This window comes from Anabrus simplex, chromosome 3 (assembly GCF_040414725.1).
Source record: "Anabrus simplex isolate iqAnaSimp1 chromosome 3, ASM4041472v1, whole genome shotgun sequence".
NCBI classification, from domain to species: domain Eukaryota; kingdom Metazoa; phylum Arthropoda; class Insecta; order Orthoptera; family Tettigoniidae; genus Anabrus; species Anabrus simplex.
The window spans coordinates 413,267,226-413,286,962 of NC_090267.1; the positions used below are offsets into that span (position 1 = coordinate 413,267,226).

Consider the following 19,737-nt stretch of genomic DNA (forward strand, 5'->3'; position numbering starts at 1 on the left):
GCAGTTAGCCGTTGTCCATATCGCCACAGAATTTTACGGTACTCATCCGGCACCAAGCGAAACGATCCTACATCTTCCCAAGTCGACAATCAACAACAGTCCACTAGTGATGGGCGATATTTCACGAACTGTGATTTTTTCACTGATATCAATAAATCACGAGTAACGACTGTTACTTTCTACGGTATCACTGTGATCAGCCGTGATTTCAAGATTTCACTTCAAGTGATCACCGTACGCCCTCTTAACTCCATATACCGAACTAAAATGTTGCTACCTAAACTGTGACTGTGATCGATGTTGTGATCAGTCGTGATATCACGACATGTGCTGCCGCAACGGTATCCACGCGAAGCGATGCGTTCAAGGAAGCAGCATCGCCATGATCACCAACAGTATGGACATTTGTTGATTTCATTTTTTAAGGACGTCAACATATTGTTCAGTATATAATGTATTTGTAGGAATTGAGCACATTCCTCCCGAATATATTAACAACTGAAACACTTATAATCCTCGGCATCGCTTGCAATATCAGTTTTAGGAAATTGTCAGTTGACTCGCAGTGTGGTATTATTTTTAAGCGCCCGTTCAAAAAAATCGTGGTATACTGTACTCTCCTAGAATAGTAACAAACATGTATTTCTCCTGTATTTTGGAATGCCCGGGGCTTATTGTCACTGGAGCTCAGTATTAGGAGGCAAGTTGACTGAAATGGCGTTTTCTAGAAAAAGGAAGAACAGTGACCTGTAGCAGTCCTTTAAAGAAGTGGATGAAAACTTCACATTATGTAATATGTGCAAACAGAAATTGTCTTAAAAAGAAGTACTTCAAATCTGAATAAATATTTGGAATGCAAGCACCTCTCACTTGCTTTGCCAGAAAGCAGTAGTCAACAATTGGCATGTATCTGATGATACAGACCTGGGATTTTAGACTCTAAAAAAATGTTTTAGGCACTTAAAATGGCCTTTTATAGGTTTTTAAAAGAGAATATAGGCACTTCAAATATGCTTTAAAAATAGGCAGAAAATAGACTTTAAAATATGACAATATAGACCTACACTGTAATGTGATATACTTTTTTTTTACGTTAAGTACAGTAATGTGGCTACCCTTTCTAAATAGGAATAGTTGCAAAATGAAGGCATAATTAAACAGGTGTTTATTACAAACAGCTATGGATTAGGAAACAAAAAATTTTCATCAGTACTGTACTAAAATTAAATTAAATGCGGAGTACTGGTATGCGTATTTATTTGTGAGGAACATTCCTACTGCTCTTTTCAGTCATAGTTTGCTTTACAGTACATAACAATTATCTTCTCCTAATTTTCCACAGTCAGGCTGCGTCTTTTGTCTGTTAAAACAATTTTAAAAGCAGAAAAAATGTGCTCTACACCTACAGATGTTGGAGGGGCATAGCGAAATTTACCTACATTTTTCAGTTCAATTTCACTAGGTAGGTCTACATTTCCCCATCCATTACCTAATGTACCCTTTCCTGCACTGAATTACCTAGATTCTACTGCAATACACTAGCCCACCCGTCTTTTATTTTATCCCTTACTTTACCCCTAGTACTTTGTATAATATTCTCAGCTTCCTCAATTACAAAATAAATCTGTTTGAGACTCTACTTTTATTTTTATTTTTGTAATGATTGACTGGAAGAAATGAAAAATTTGCCTGAATATATGCAATGTCTCTCTGAACACTGGAATAATCCTTTAGCAGATCTTTGCCCATACGACACACATGCAGAGTTGTCTGTTAAAGGCATATTGTCTATAACAGATGTTCCATATAATACAGGGCAGCTTCCATTGAGGAACCCCAACGGCTGATGATTGGCTGTGGTGGAAAAGAATAGAGGGGAATTTCTCTCAGAAGATGGCTATTCTTGATGGAAGCTTACAGAACACACTCTTCATTGTTGAAATCAGATTATTTACTGCAGGCAACTTGGCCCTAACTATTTCTGTGAGTCTGTGCAAGGCATGGGCCATGCAAGTAACATGAACATTAAAGAAGGGTAGAAAGTTTTAACGAGAGGTAGAGTAGCAATCATGTAGGAAGCAGCATTGGAGACAAGGAGAAGGTCTTTATAATCATAAACACTCCCAGGATACAACTGGAACCTCTTGTTGATGATGTACACAATGTTTTGCTCTATTTTCTGAAGCTGCTTAGAACAAAGGAGAGCAGTAAATGTCAATTGGGTTCCAGTTTTCCTACTATAAGATTAGCAATGTACCTGCCCACAGAGTTGCTGGTTTTGTCCACATACAACCCTATGTAAGGACTCCCAAATATCCTCTGTGACTAGCAAAATTACCTCCTATATCTAAGTAGTTTTTCTTTAATGTAGATGTTGAAAGTATGTGTTGTTGGTGTATTTCTGTAAACAAATCTCTGAAAACATGACTATGCACAGAATTCCAGGGGATATTTTCAGCAACTATAGGGCTCTAAACATATGAGCATAGAAACTACTGTGGATTGTGGGAGGTATACTTTGTGTGAGCAGAGTCTGTCCAATGTTACTTTTCATGGTTGATTTTGCTTTGTGACTCGTACTATCAGCATGCTCTTGTGAAATCTAAAACACAATAATGTGATGAAAATTACAGACTAAGATAAGGAATAGCTAATGAATAAATTTTGTAATTTCGAATTATTTCATTTAAACCACTATTACTTTAAAGTTAATTAAGAACAAGAACACTCCAGGCCTCGAAAGGTCTTGGCTTTCATTTACAGCTGCTGCGCAGCTTTAGGCTTGCAGATATTAGACAGCTGTGTGGTCAGCACGTCACATCCCTCAAGTGTATTGCCGTGCCTCTGAGACCGCTGCTCATTGTAGCTTCCCAATTGCCCTCACACAGCTGGGTCAATGCCTTTCCATACCTTACATTTTTCTAAATTACTGCCGGTACTATTATCTAGGGAAAGGTGCACTGGTATCGTTAAACTTACATTAGGTGGCTGAGAATAGTCATTCATCATTATATTTTTCACTTGTGCCAGATAAATGTGTAGAATTTCATTTCCTAGCACATACCAAATAATCGGTTACAGTATAAAACACGACTGTTGCCAATATTGATCCTATTTTTTCCTTGACATATTGGTTGAACTTCGGCATGTCTACAAAAAAAAAAGAAGGTAAATAATAAAATGATTGTTTGTACGCCTAGAAGTAAATTGGCAACGACCGTGTCTGTAATGCAACCAAAATGTAGGCTGTTTATTAAATGCAAAACCTTAGGTGGCTGATTTTCTTATAAATGTTTACACAGAGATAGCCTAGTCACAATAACAAGGCATTCTCTTGATCACAAGCTACAAATAACAAGCAGCACGGACGATGCGGTGATTGTGATCACGTCACGACTAAAAATCACTGATATCAGAAAATCACGATATCAAATCACGCTGTGACTCACAAATCACGGTATCGCTCATCACTACAGTCCACTTTCCAAGCTACGCTCAAATCGGCTGGCCCTGCCAGGGAAGATGCGCGCGCATACCCCAGGTAGAATTAAGGTAATCGCCCACTGTAGGGAACCGCGCCGCGCCGCGCGGAACAAGCTTGTGGAACATTCCACGGGCCATTTTCCGAGACTTCGCCCATACAGCACACCTCACCGCGCCGCCTCTCTCCAGTTGGGGAAGTGCAGCTCACACAGAAATATGAGTTCCAGTTCCGAGGAGGACATATTATTTGCGGTTGCGATATTTGCAAATGAGGAAGAAGAAAAACGCGAAAGAAAAGTTTGGGTCCACAACATATATGAGAAACGGAAAACGTACGGAGAGTTTCACCATTTATTTCCTGATCTACTGAAGGACCGAAGTAAATTTTCCCACTGCTTTCGTATGTCCCAAGAAAAATTCTATGAACTATTGAACCTAGTTAAGCCGTGTGTACCGAGTTCGACAGCTGCAGTCGCTTAAGTGCGGCCAGTATGTAGTGTTCGGGAGATAGTAGGTTCGAACCCCACTGTCGGCAGCCCTGAAAATGGTTTTCCGTGGTTTCCCATTTTCACACCAGGCAAATGCTGGGGCTGTACCTTAATTAAGGCCACGGCTGCTTCCTTCCCACTCCTCGCCCTTTCCTGTCCCATCGTCGCCATAAGACCTATCTGTGTCGGTGCGACGTGAAGCAACTAGCAAATAAAAAAGCCGTGTGTAGAGCGAGAAAATAATATCACCTTTCGCCGAGAAAGACGTACAGTGCACAATACCACTAACCGCGTGAAGGTACGAGCGTGCTGGCACTAGTCGAGGACTCACGAAGACTGCCGAAACGCCACGAAACCACATTCTTTCCGTTATTCCTTCCTTCTACCCTCGCCCATATAAGCGCGCCGAAAGGAAAAAGTTCCGTTCCAGAAACCTGGGGGCTTCTGGTGCGGAAATTCCACAAGCTTGTTCCGCGCGGCGCGGCGCGACTCCCTGCAGTGGGCGTTAAGCCATTTCATTTCACAAGAAGCAGACCACGGAAATTTCTTCTCGGCTGCGCTGCGCGGCGCGGCGCGGTGTAGTGGGCGATTACCTTAAGCAATCTGACGGCAAGTTCATAACTGCTCCAAGACCGAGCAGAGGCAGTTAGACTCACAAACATAGATAAAATAAATTTAGTCAATGCTTGGTCGAAAGTTCAGTTTTATCAATTTCTAGGTTAGAAGTTCCAAGTCGAAAGGGATAATACAAGAGAGGTTTTTCACTTTAATTCCGTCACAAATAATGATTTTAATACTCACTGGCGTAGCCGGGCCCCCCCCCCAAAATATTTCCTGAAACTAGAGCGAGGATTACCCGTTGTTTTACGTACGGTACGAACAACTTAAAAACGTACGCCGAAATGTTAAATTAACGTAGCGACAAGAATCTACTAGCAGGGCTCAATAGGGACATACATAATTCTCCATATTTGTACTGCTTGAATGAAAGGAAGACACTTAGAATTGTGATGCGCGAGGATATTTCCCTGTAGAGGCCTCAGTATTGGGAATGAAACCGTGTATTGACAAATGTCAATACATGAAGAAAGGGCCAATTAGCAAGGGATTACTCAGTAGGGGGCCGGAACGTGACTACCGAGATAACGGGGGCCACGTCCAGAAACAGCTGCAAGCTTACAACATCGTGTCAGCTTTTGCAGATCGGTTCCAGGAAACAACAATGTCCTAGGGATCCTCGGGTTGCACCGTGGTTGAGAGATGTGCTGTGTTTGAGTTGCAGCGTTGGGAAGACTGTGACAGGATTGTGATCTGCACGTTAGTTCCTCATTTTGTGCCATATAAGTAACATTTTTTGAAGAGGGACCGTTTTGTCACTGAAAAGCCAACACTATGTGCATCCTCGGTAAGAAATGAAAAAGTTTTTTTAAAAAATTCTTACAGTGCCAAGTCAATCGCGGATGCGTGCCAAGTTCGATAGGTAGGCCTATATATTTTGTCAAATGCCCGGGGACTGATTGGAACCTCAAATGGCACCATCAAAAGTGCGGGTAAATACTTTGTAATTTGCGGGCGTGGTAACTCAGTTCCAATGCTTCTATCTTCTCATCAGGACGGCCCAGGCTTGAATCGCAGTCGATGCATGAAACATTTTTAAAATGGGTAGTCACGTTCTATTGATACGGATTCTACTTAAAACTCTAGATCCCGTCCCTTACCTTTCTTTATACTTTTGAGCCAGAACCGCATCATTTATGGTGGTGTATTTTGAGTATCCAACCATTCTTCGGACTTACCTTGTACCTTAAATGGTGAGTGGATGCAGTGGCGTACCCACAAAATAATTTCAAAATAAGTCCAGGCCAGTAGTGTGGATACAACATTTCCTTGGAAGGGGTTGTGAAAGATGTTTTATTCTTTAATTAGAATTTGCTTTACGTCGCACCGTAGGTCTTCAATGGCGACGATGGGAAAGGATAGGGCTGAGAGTGGGAAGAAGCGGCCGTGGCCTTAATTAAGGCACAGTCCCAGCTTTGCCTGGTGTGAAAATGGGAAACCACAGAAAACCAAATTTAGCGCTGCCGACAGAGGTGTTTGAACCCACTATCTCCCGGATGCAAGCACACAGCTGTGCGCCCTTAACTGCATGGCCAACTCGCCCGGTGAATATGAAAAGAAAGCAGTTCCTACCGAGTGCGGTGACGGATCTTCAGTAGATATTGTTGGTTTTGATTGTCACCATGTACAATCATAGCTTTTGTACTCTTAACATAAACCGGCTGCTTTATTGAAACTGTTCGTAAAATTGATAATATCGTTCTTCGTTTGTGAGGAAGTAAAATCTTCATTTAATTTGTCTTCTTAAAAAAAAAAAAAAAAAAAAAAAAAAGGAACCACTTTGGTACTACACCCCGTGAAGGTGACTACCTTCCAGGCCGTATATATTTCTATTACGAGAGACTCAAGGAAAACTCTACTGCACCCAAAAACAAGGCTGTATCCTCCCCATCCCATGCCTTTCTTAACTCTGTCAGTGCCGGGAATCGAATGCAGGATGTCTGAAGTCAAATTCGAAAATAAGGAGACCTAAAAGTACCAGCCGGCCCCACAGTGTACGGGTAGCGTGCCTGCCTCTTACCGGAGGCCCCGGGTTCTATTTCCGGCCAGGTCAGGGACTTTTACCTGGATCTGAGGGCTGGTTCGAGGTACACTCAGCCCACGTGTTTATAATTGAGGAGCTATCTGACGGTGAGATGGCGGCCCCGGTCTAGAAAGCCAGGAATAACAGCGGAGAGTATTCATCGTGCTGACCACACAATACCTCGTAATCTGCAGGCCTCCGGGCTGAACAGCCGTCGCTTGGTAGGCGATGGCGCTTCGGGGCTGTTACGTCATGGAGTTTGATTTGGAAAAGTGAACAGAAAACGAAGCGACACCCCTGCAAGGCTCCTTAGCTTCCAGCTAGTTCTTCTGTCCGGCCTCGTGCGTTTAGGACAGTAAAAAAACGTACGCCTTAATAAATGCTCCTCATAAAACCTTTGTAAAAATCACAAACGCCTCCTTTTCATGTGGCTCAGTTGGTTGAGTCGCTGTCCTTCTGAGTCTGAGTTCGCAGATTCAAATCCCGGATTGGATCGGTAACCCTTAAAACGGTGTTGAAATGGCAACAGATCAGTGTCGTTGATTTCTGGCACGTTATTAAAAATTATAGATACGAATATTAGCGTCACGAAACTCTAACTTTATACTACTATATTCTCTATCCCAGACTTGCGTGGAAAAGTAATTAACAATTTACTTTACGTCACACCGACACAGATAGGTCTTATGGCGACGTCGGGATAGGAAATGCCTAGGAGTGGGAAGGAAGCGGCCGTGGCCTTAATTAAGGTACGGCTCCAGCATTTTCTTAGTGTGAAAATGGGAAACCACGGGAAAATATTTTCAGGGCTGCCGACAGTGGGGTTCGAATCCACTATCTCCCGGATGCAAGCTCACAGCTGCGTGGCCCTGACCGCGTTGGAAACTAACAGGACAAGATAAACCCTACATAGCATTTGTTGTAACGTGTATTTTTCTTTACCAACTAACAAAATATCTATACCCATACACTTTACATTATTTATTTATTTATTTATTTATTTATTTATTTATTTATTTATTTATTTATTTATTTATCTGTTTATTAGTACCTTCAGTACAGTGGCGAAGTTAGGGCTCCAGGCCCTCTTGTACACTTAACCACATACTAATAAAAATCTTAAATAAAATACTGAGATTCTTAAAATAGTTAAAACTACATAAATTAATAGAATTTAAAATAAATTTAAATAAATTACGTACTAAATTAATTTGTATGTTGGGTATTCAGCCCGAAGGCTGGTTGGATCCTCAACAGGTTCACCATTAGCTGTCATAGATGGCCTAGGTGTCACTGAAGAGGCGTACTAGGGAAATGAGGAGTGAGGTAGTTTCCCGTTGCTTTCCTCACTGAGCCAGAAGTTGCTATTGCACATCAGTCTGCCAAGCCCTCTGAAATGCATGCACCAACCGACCCTATGAGTGACATTTTCACACCATTCATAGCAGGGACTGGCTGCATAAGGAATGGCATTACTAGCGTCACTCATACCTCAGCCACTTTCATATTGTCAAAGCCAAGTATAAGACTGAGACAGGTAAATGAAAGTAACAATTTTATTCTAGCCCATACCAGAAGACATAGTGCACTGTAAACACTACATCTTGCCAGCAAAGGCCTACTAAATTAATATTAGAACTAATTAATATTAAAAACTCTTAAACATGGCTGATCCTCAGGAACGCACACATTCATACTTCAACCATTCAGTCAGCTGTCCTCAGCAGGTAGTCTCGGCAGGTGACCTTAAATCGTGATTTAAAAAAGCTAGTTTCTCTGACCTGAACTGGCAGGGAATTCCATAATCTGGCGACAGTCACCACAAATGATCTACGGTAATAATTTTATTTGTGCGGTGCAGAGGAATAGAAAGAATGGATCTAGAACGTGTATTAATGTTGTGAAATGATGATAAAAAGATGAATTTAGAAGAAATATACATTGGCTGACTTTCAGCTGCCACTCTGATCAGTGATCACCATCGTTAAAGTGTGTAGCTGCCGACGTTTATCAGACATCAGCCATGAGACAGCCTGATAGTATGGGGTGATATGAACATCGTACCCGATATTGTAAGTAAATCGCAGACAGGAATTCAGTGCTCGTTGAAGTTTAAGTGTTTCTTCTCTCGTCATGTCAACTAAAACAACGTCACAATAATCAAGAATAGGAGAATGAGTGTCTGTATTAGTTTGGTCTGTAGCTCAAATGGAAATACATTCCTCTGTCGTTTAAGAGGGTGAAGTACTCCAAAAATCTTTTTACGTATTTCTTTCGTTTGATCAGACCAATCAACTGTTACATTCATCATTACGCCGGGATTTTTAACCGTTTTACTGTAGGGAATAATGTTACCATTCGGTAGGATAGGCGGGATTGCGACATTGTTTGAGAAGCTCAGTAATTTTCGTGATCCAATTATAATTGTCTGAGTTTTTTTGCAGTTTAGTATAAGAGAGCTTCGTTGTGCATATACACTGAGTCGTCGGAGGTCCCTGTTAATATCTTGTCGTGCAGTGTCGATATAACCTATTTAAAGATCGTCAGCACAGAGGTCATGTGTGTTATTTCCTGTCACAGATGGTATGTCATTGATATAAATATAGAAAATTAGGGGCCGTAGAGTACTGCCCTGTGGGGCAACACTAAGTTTCATTTTCCATTTAGAGGCCTTGTCGTTTACTGTTACACGCTGTTGACGTTTACTCAAATAAGAACTAAAAACCTTAAGCGCAGCCAGGTCGAAATTTAGCAGTTCCATTTTCTGTATCATAGTCGGAATTAGTACAGTGTCAAAGGCGCTACTGAAGTCAAGAAGGATACGTATAGTGAGCAGTCGTTTGTCCATAGCGTTTCTAATGTCTTCGGTAACCTTCAAAAGTGCTGTCGCTGTACTGTGACCCTTCTCAAATCCAGATTGCAAAGGGTCCAAAAGAGCATTTTTATTTAGGTATTCCAGAACTTCCTCGTGTACTAAACGTTCAAAGTCTTTAGAAAGCGCAGGGAGTACGGAAAACTCTTAGGTACCGATACAATATTGGCTGTTTTCCAGACAGTAGGGAAAGTTCCGTTTAGTAAACAGTAGTTCAGTATGTGCGTCAGTATAGGCGAGATAGCACCCATAATGTTATGTATAAAAGTAATAGGAATATCATATACACCTGTAGTCTTTGATTTAATCGAGTACAAAGCCGTTTAACCTGATTTTGTGTGACACTGTGAAATGTGAATGGTGGACTGACTGGAGGGGAGGGCGGTGAGTGGGTGCAGTTAATTTGGGTAGGTTGAATATTCATTCTATTAAAGTAATCGTTCAGTTCGTCAAGTGGAATGTCAGGAGTTGTCTGTCTCTGTTGATGTTTTCCTATTCCCAGAACTCTAAGTTGGTCCCATGCGCGATTAGAATTTAAGTTGTTAGCTAAAATCCGAAAATATATGCATTTTTTAAATTTCTGATTAACTGCTTTGTGCGATTTCTTAAGATGCGGTTAGATTCGAAGTCTGTGTCATCTAGGGTTTGTTTATAATGTCGAAATAACGAGTCACGGTGGGCCATCATTCTCTTGCCTTCATCATCTAGCCATGGACAAGAAGGACGAGAAACCTGTATTCGACGCGCGCGGAAGCGCGCGCGTGTGTATTTGTGTGTGTATCTTTGCCGCATTATTTGTATAAAATGTCACTTCTTTATTGCTTATCACATGACCATTATTATTATTATAACATTACCGTATTTGTTCTAAACCAGAATATTGCATCCTTACTCAAAGTGTTTATTCTTGCATTCATTTCACTTCTACGCGAAATATATGAAATGCTGCAGTTATGTTGGGATGGGAGTAACAGAGATAGCCGGGGGACCGGGGGGGTTGTCGTCCAAGGAGTCCAGACACCCCAGGAGTTTTAACGAAAGTTCTTTTATTGAGCATTTTATATATAATGTGCATTAATATTAGCTTCCGGAGTCCGACTCATTGGCTGAATGATCAGTGTTGAGGCCTTCGGTTCAGACGGTTTCGGGTTCGATTCCCGGCTGGGTCGGGGATTTTAATCGCGTCTGAATAATTCTTCTGGCTTGGGACTGGGTGTTTGTCCCAACATATTCATATTCAGACAACATACTACATTACATCCACCAAATAAACACACAACACCGATTACATCCCTCTATATAGGGTTGGCGTCGGGAAGGACATCCGGCCGTAAAACAGGGCCAAATCCACTTGTGCGACACATTTCGCACCCGCGACCCCACAGATGTGGGAAAAGTGGGGAAGAAGAAGAAGAAGAAGAAGAAGAAGAAGAAGAAGAAGTCGAAGAAGAAGAAGAAGAAGAAGAAGGAAATTACTATTAGCTTCCGGAATCCGCACGAATCCACCACTCTTACTTGGATCCAAGGACACTCATTTCCTTTTTCGGTATTCTACACCACCTAAACTATGGAAGTTTGGACACCTATCAAAATAAAAATCTGGATGAATGGGCCCCCCCCAAACTGAAATCCTGGCTACGCTACTGTTAATACTTGTTCTGTATGCATTCGGAGGAAACTAAACAACAAGAGAGTACCGGTACCTAAGTCTTGTGAGCATAAGGGAGAAAAACCACTTGATGTTGTGCACACTGATGTAATTGGAAAAGTTAGTCCACCATCACTTGGGAAAGCTCAATATGTTGTAACTATGATTGATGAATACTCCAGATATAATGTGGCTGTATGTGTGGAAAATAGGGATGAAGTGTTAGAGGTGTTTAATAGGTATCAGGCAAAGGCAGAAAAGTTACATGGTTTAGGAGTTAAGGTAGTGCAATCTGACAATGGTACAGGGTATACATGTAGCGGGTTTCAAGTACAATTGTAAAAATGTGGTATTACTCATAGGAGGTCTGTACAGTACACTCCACAATGAAATGGATTAGCAGAGAGGCAGAATAGAATGATGTTTGATACTGTTAGATATCTATTGATCCAGTCTGGGTTACCAAATGAATTTTGGGGAGAAGTGGTAATGACTGCGGACAAATAGAGGACAAACTGGGGCAAATATTCATTTATAGGAAGGGGAGTTAGGGATTGGAATAACTTACCAAGGGAGATGTTCAATAAATTTCCAATTTCTTTGAAATCATTTCGGAAAAGGCTAGGAAAGCAACAGATAGGGAAACTGCCACCTGGGCGACTGTCCTAAATGTAGATCAGTATTGATTGATTGATTGACTGCAGTGTATTTAAGCAATAGGTGTCCATCCTCAGCAATAAACTTTCAGATGCCATATGAACTGTGGTTCAATAGGAAATTGGATGAGAAAGAAATAGGTAGATAGAAAGTATTTGGATGTCAGGCATGGGCTGTGAGAGCAGACAACAGGAAGTTAGATCCCAGAGCAGTGTCATGTGTTATGATAGGGTACGAGGCAGGTACTAAAGATGGATATAGATTTGAGTCTTGAAAGGAAAAGAGTAATAGTGAGGAGAAGTGTGGTATTTGAGGAGCAGATATTTCTCTTTAAGGTGAAAGTCCTGGGACTGATATCATGGAAAAGATAAATGTACCAAAGACAGAGGGTAGTAAAACATACTTTGACATACTGTGCACTGAAGATCCAGAGATAAAATTAGGGACTGAATTAGACACAGGGGAGGACGGAGAGGAAACATTGGCTGTGGAGTCAATGACCTGAAAGGAACAACTAGAGGTTGAGTCTATAGCAATACAAGAGCCAGGGAATAATCTGAGAAGTTCAATAAGACGGAGGAAAGGTAAGACTTGTGCAGATTGTAAGACAGTAATGGAAGTTAGACATGGGAGTATAGTGGAACCTAGAACAGTTGAGGAGGCTATGTCAAGCCAAGAGTCTGATAACTGGATGGAAGCCATGAAAGTGGAGATCAATGAGACGAGAAAGAAAGATGTTTGGGAAATTGTAAAAATACCCGAAAATATCAATATAATTAGTTCTAAGTGGGTGGTTGTTTTCATTGAAATATGACAGTGAGGGTAACATTCAGAAATATAAGGCCAGGTTGGTTGACCAAGGTTTTAAGAGACAGATGAACCTTAGTTATGATGAAACATTTAGTCCTGTTATAAAGAGGAAAACAATGAGACTGTTAATAGGTATTGCAGTATGTAAAGGTTGGACTGTAGAACATCTAGATCTAACTAGTGGTTACTTAAATAGTGAAATCAATTGTACTGTATACATGGAACAACCAGAATTGTTTGTAGAAAAAGATGTCCAAAATTATATAACTTATGTAAATTGAAGAAAAGCATCTACGGACTACCTACCTAATTCAAGTAAAGACTGGAAAGCTTGAGTTGATGCTATAATTAGAAGCCTAGATTTGAAGAGATGTGTCAAAGAACCATGTGTGTATGTAAAGAAGTGTTGTATCATTGGCTTGTATGTTGACAACATAATTGTAATAGGTGACAGAGAGGTTGTTAAGCTGGTTAAAATGAGGTTGGCAGATGAGTTAGAGATTAAAGATTTAGGGAAAACAACAAACTTACTGTCAGTAAAAACAGAACAGACAAAAGAAGGTGTTATGTTGAGTTAAAGTTTGTACATTGACAAATTACTTGTTGATTTTTCCATGAGTGACTGTAAACCGAGTAAGACTATTTTACCAAGCGGGTATTCAGCAGCTGAAAATGATGAGCAGGAATTTGATTGTACCATCCATCGCAGTGCTGTAAGAAGTTTGCTATATTTGTCAAATAATACTAGACCTGACATTATATTTGCATTAGCCAAAATAGTCAAAAACCTAAGATTAAAGATTAGAAGGAGGTGAAGCAAATCATGAGATATCTATGTGGTACTAGAGATTTAAAGTTGTTTCAAAAATTGTGAGGAGTCAGTACAAGTGTTCTGTGATGCAGATTGGGGAGAAGGTGCTGAGTCAAGAAGATCAGTGAGTGGGTATGTAACCATAGTGGCAGGATGAGCAGTATCTTGATATAGTAAGAAACAGAGTTGCATTGTTAGATCTACCATGGATGCTGAATACATGACAATGGCAGAGGTATCTCAAGAATTAACTTGGTTGAAAGATTTGCTATCAGAGCTAGGGCTGGAAAGGTTTATGGATATACCTTGTAAAGTTTTTGGTGACAATGCAGCAGTGATTAAACTGAAGTGTAGTTTTTTATTTTTTTTGTAAGAAGGGGGTAGTGTTGGAATATTATAATTTTCACATAAAAATAAAAATAAGAATAAGATGTCATGTCTATATATCTGGTATTAGTTATAAGGAAAACAACATTAAGGTTATGTGTTGGCAACTCAGGTTAATTGAGTCAAGTGGTTTATCTTGGTTTGCTTTATTCTTTGAACTGCTTGGTGCGTGTGATAGTTAAGTTGTGGATAACAGCTCGTAATAAAAGGACGTGAGTGATGAAGCTGGTGTTTCTATGGTATAATTTGCTTACCTTGGCTCAGACTATAAGATTGTTCACAGGGAACACATAGTTCACTTATGCTTTTTAATGTTCAAAGAAGGTAACGCAACTATTTGTAGAGTTCTACTGTTTTACGATTGCTTTTGTATTTACAGTGTTATGACACTTTGAATGGCAAGTACCGTACTTCACTTTGGTAGAAGAAGTTAAATGCTTTACATGTGAATTTGGCTCTGTTCACTCGCACTCTTATGCAGACATATGACAAGAAGGTAGCACTACTCGACAGGAGTGAAAGTAGTCCCATTCACTCACACTGTCACGTTTATGTTCAAACACAAATAATAATACTAAGACTTTAAAATAATTTGATCCTGAAAATTAGTTCCGTCCACTGATAGTTCTACGTTTCTTTAAAGATACCGTTAAATCACAGATTGATTCACATGTGAAGTTTTAATGTTTTCCTAACATTCCAGTTCCACTTGAGAAAATACAAGTCCTAATGCACTGTTTAAGATTTTAAGTTTGCTATCAGCAGAAATAATTCAATCACCTTGAGATACTTAAAGTATCGCATTTCTCAATTTTACGACTGAGTTCGCAGTGACTACTGAGATGTTTCACAGTTATTCTCACCGTAATTTAGTAGAGTTGAAAACATAGACTTTAATTCTGCAATATTACATCATAGCACCAACTTCCATCAGCCAACCGTCCTGGTTCGACTGTGGGACAAGACTGTGTTGTGTCGAATTTTCGTGTCTCTTTTATATCGAAGTTGTGGAGACTGCAGCTGTTTCATTCCTCTCAATAACTTTCTTAATCTGAGGTAGATTTTAATGAAATTTGGTGGTATTGAAGATATTAAAATGATGCGTATGATGATGATATTCTCATATTTTAATAATAATTCATATACGAGTTATTCAGGGTAGAAGGTATGGAAACTTCTACGAATGACATAACTTAGCCTTGGTGAGTTGGAGCTGGCTCCCACGGCACTCGCCACATGCTTGACATAAATGGCTGCTCGGTTGGTGCCCAGCACATATTTTAAAGTTTGAAATACTTCAACACTAATGCTGGACCAGTGTTTCTGGTACAATGCATTAAATTCATCACATTAAATCCCCTGTCTGCAACATTATTACTGTGTTTCTCCATGAATTCAATCAACCAAGTTTAAAATTTGCTGTAAACCTTGAATGCTCTTCCATAACTCATCAACAAGCTGTCATACTGAAATGCAAATTGTTAGGAAAAAAATAAACTGCTCTCAACATACCTTATGTTTGTAATACTATAAATACCTGCCAGCCTTCATCCAAATAAGGGAAAACTGGTATAGTTTGAGCTGTGTACAAGCATGCATGCCGCAGGTGCACTGAGCTGTTGTATCATGGCATCTCCATCAGGGTACTCTAGGGCCAGAAAGGGATGCAGGTTGTCTGAAAGAATGTGCACATAGCGTGCATCAGTCAGCGCTCCCTGCAGCTGGACAATGGGGCCTAGTTGAGACAGGGTATATTCATGTTGTATTACTATTGATATCTGAAGACCAACCTATGCGAGATTTACATTGATTGGCCAAAAGACACTGAATGTGATGATGATAATGAGTTACTCCCCTGCAACTCCTCAAAATGGCAGCAATATGGCAAAGCATCGACTCTACATGGTGTTGGAATCGTTCTGGAGAGATGTGGATCCACGTGTCTTGCACTGCTACCCAGAACTGGTCTTGTGTAGTTGGTGCAGGATACATGGAGCATGCACCAGCATTGACAGCATCCCGTAAATGCTTGAGTGGATTAAGATCAGGGGATATGAAGGGCTAATCCGTGGTTGTAACTTCACTAGAGTGTTCCTCCAACCACTAGCGTGCCACTACAGAGCGGTGACATGGAGCACTGACCTGTTGTATCATGGCATCTCCATCAGGGTACTCTATGGCCAGAAAGGGATACAGATAGTTTGAAAGAATGTGCATATAGCGTGCATCAGTCGGCGCTCCCTGCAGCTGGACAATGGGGCCTAGTTGAGACCATGAGAACGCCACCCAGACCAGAACTGAGCCACCTCCTACCTGGACACAACCGTGTTGACATGCAGGATCCATAGCCTCATGGAGGATTCGCTACACTCTTACGCACCCATCAGCTCAATACAACTGGAACCAGGACTCATCGGACCATACAACATGCTGCCACAGTTGCATGGTCCATTGCCGATGTTCTCGGGCTCATGCACACCGCTGAGCTCTGTGTTGAGGTGTCAGCAGAGGGACACGAGTTGGTCATCGGCTAGTGAAGCCTATGCGGTGCAGTCATCACATTACAGTCCTAGCAGAAATGTGTTCCTGACTCCCAACATTCAACTGGGCGGTGATCTGACTCACAGCAATGCGTCGAGCGCCCAGTATGGTTCTGCGGAAGTGACATGATGTCTGAATGTTAAACGCCTGTGGTCTTCCCGTATGGTGGTTTACATGGGTGGTAACATTCTCTCTGCAATATTGAAGATCCATCCTTGACACTGTTGACCTCAGAGACCCAAATTCGCGTGTAATCTCTGCAATGTTATGACCCATGTGCTGTGCGCCGATGATCATCCCACGTTCAAGGTCAGTCAACTCGTGATGTGTTGCCATGTTTGCGACACTGGTGTCTGTGACAGAGTGCTCAGCTATATCCCAGCCAGCCGCAACACTCAGTGGTCATACACAGCACATTTTCTAATCGGACACCCCTTTCCATGACTTTTGGCCACTCAGTGTATGCTGGGATAATTTTTCTGTCTTAGTTCCATAACAAAATTGAGGGTGCATTATATGCAGTGGTGAGTTATATGTGATTAAACATGATATTTTCTTCAAATAACTGAAACTATATGATAACAAATCATAGCATTAAGGCATTGGTAGGAGATTTTATTTCTCATAATTTGAAATATATTATTATAACTTATGTTTTCTAGGTCAGATACTGAAATGGAACGCCTAAATTCTTCAAGGGGAAGCCATACCAGTGTTGAGGAAGAATCATATTACTTTGAGGTGTACTGGGCACTTCTTTTAATAACCATCATCTTTGCATTGCTTCGTTCTGTCCTGTTCTTCAGGCTGTCTTTGAAAGCATCCAAGAAGATCTATGACAACATGTTCAGAAGTATTCTCAGTGCTACCATGAGATTCTTTGATACCAACCCTGCAGGAAGAATTCTCAATCGCTTTTCAAAGGATACTTACGTTATGGACGAATATTTGCCATCTACAATGATCTTTGAATTTCAGGTATGATTACAGACTGATAAGAGGAAGAAATCACAATAGTTGTTTTAATAATAATAATAATAATAATAATAATAATAATAATAATAATAATAATAATAATAATAATAATGTTATTTGCTTTATGTCCAACTAACTACTTATATGGATTTTGAAGTTGCCATGGTGCCGGAATTTAGTTCCACAGGAGTTCCTTTACATGCCAGTAAAACTACCAGCACAAGGCTGACATATTTGAGCACCGTCAAATACCACTGGACTGAGTCAGGATCGAACCTGCCAAGTTGGGGTCAGAAGGCCAGTGCCTCAACCATCTGAGCCACTCAGTCTGGCAATAGTTGTTTTGCTCATTGTCTTCTTCTTCTTACAATTTCTTGGGGTTGGAATTTTGTGTGGATTTCGCCATTATATGGCTAGTTGTTTTTCTGATGTCAACTGTGTGTGGAGGGCTGTAATCACTATCAGGCATTTCTGTAGATGTGCTGTGTGTAGATGAGCTTCGCAAATATAGGTTTCACATTCACAGAAAACTCTGAACTTTTTCATACATGGCTTTCTTTGGAGAGAATGAAATAAGATCTACTTACACCAGATTTTATGAAAAGTGCTGGTATATATGCTTTGCCAGTTTATTCGGCAATATCCATTTTCAACAAAGACTTACTTTCATACCACCAAAGTCACTGGTGTCTCACCCACCCCCTACAACAAACAAACAGCACACACACACCCTACCCAATACACAGATGCTCCCGTGGACACTTACCTACTTACCTCTCTTTTCGGCCATGGACGAGCTGGAACAGGTTAAAACAGCCTGGAGCTGGACTTGTGCATAGACAGAGCAATGGGGAATAGGAATAGTAAGAACCCGGACCCCTCCCAATAAATGAAAGAACGGGGTCAAAAGTATGGGGTTTATTGTCAAACATAAAGCCAAAGGGAAGAGAAATAAAATAGGTAGCTTCGAATATTACTTACAGAGAGATGCATCTAACACATAACACGAAGGCTTAACATCCAGTAATACCAAGAGCTCATCGAATACAAACAAGAGTAGCCACACTCGCCTCTTATAATCCAATATCTCACAACCTATAGTTGACTTGCCCCGAGTAATTTAAAATATGTGACGTGTGACATATCAACTGTTTTCGAATGAAATTCACACAACATCAATGTAGTATGTGCGTCTCAGTCGCAAATTAATATACTCCTAGTTTTAAACGAGCATCACAAGTGACGCGGCTCTAAAGCAATCCACCATCTTGAAGACAACATCGAAAGGAACAAAAAGATTAAAGATGGTTGGCATAGTTATGAGGCGGGGTAAACAAAGCCAACAATGAAACAGATAAATTCAAGGGAATACAACAAACTTAACTAAATAAATAGGCCCAAAAATGGCCCAAAAACGAAAATAAAGGGAAAATATATGCAAAAATGAAAATAACACTGTGAGATGCGGAGAATACTATCAGTCAGGCAGACAGCATAAATGCAAGTGTGCGCGCACACACACACACAGAGAAAGAGAGACAAAATAATAATATGTGTGAGGACAAGAATAGGCCGGTATGTCAAGGCACATTACGAATACAATACGCATAGCATGACGTGTAATTTTATGGACTCACAGACTCATATCAGATGCACAAGGATTATAATAGGTTCACTGCATTGAGGTAAGGCATATCCCAACATTAATCGTAGCAATGGTAATTACAATCAGCACGCCCCAAGACGTATCCATATCGCCTCGCCATGGGCAAACAGGAATACCAGTCATAGCGTAAAAACAGTACAACATATCAAAAGCTCAGCCATGGAAGAAACCAACGAGAAAGAAGAATGGTAGATCCCAATGTAGGTCACAGGCACACAAACCAATCATACAACCAACTAATACCATTCTCCATCCTCTCGTGTTTATATAAGGACAAAATAGAACACACAAAGAAAAGGCAAATAAAAACCTGAAGTAAATAGAAATGAAAATATGATAATAATACCCACGCAACTACAGCAAACCAAAATATAACAATTACCTTCATGAACCTCCCTCGTGGTCTGGTACCTTGATGTGGTGGGGAGGCTTGTGTGCCTCAGTGATCCCCAGAGCGATGCCGGCGGGAGCTTCGGCTCCTGGCAGGGTTGCCCTTGCCAGTAAAGTCGAGGGTGAGGGGCCAGACATGACAGACCTTCAGCTGTAAGTCCTGAAGGAAGAAAATCTTTGTGTCAGGGAGTAGGGAATGAGAACACCATCATTCCTGAAATCGCAGCATGGCAGGGACATAGGCCAAAAGAGGGCAGCCCCCTAACTGCCCTATAGGCACTGTGGGCCCATATCTCACATGCCCAAAATAACTTCCATGAAAAGTCAAAATGAGAGATACACCGGACTGCTGAACCCGATGGCAACAT

The 19,737-nt window shown here is 40.8% G+C and overlaps 1 protein-coding gene across 1 annotated transcript in view; it reads left to right on the forward strand.

The window, feature by feature from the left end:
- Nucleotides 1–19,737, forward strand: part of LOC136866831 (ATP-binding cassette sub-family C member 4) — a 288,334-nt gene that overhangs the window by 168,688 nt on the left and 99,909 nt on the right. The window contains exon 13 of the mRNA XM_068226858.1: nucleotides 17,001–17,316. Coding sequence (XP_068082959.1) covers nucleotides 17,001–17,316 — 316 coding nt within the window. The remainder of the gene's footprint in view (nucleotides 1–17,000; nucleotides 17,317–19,737) is intronic.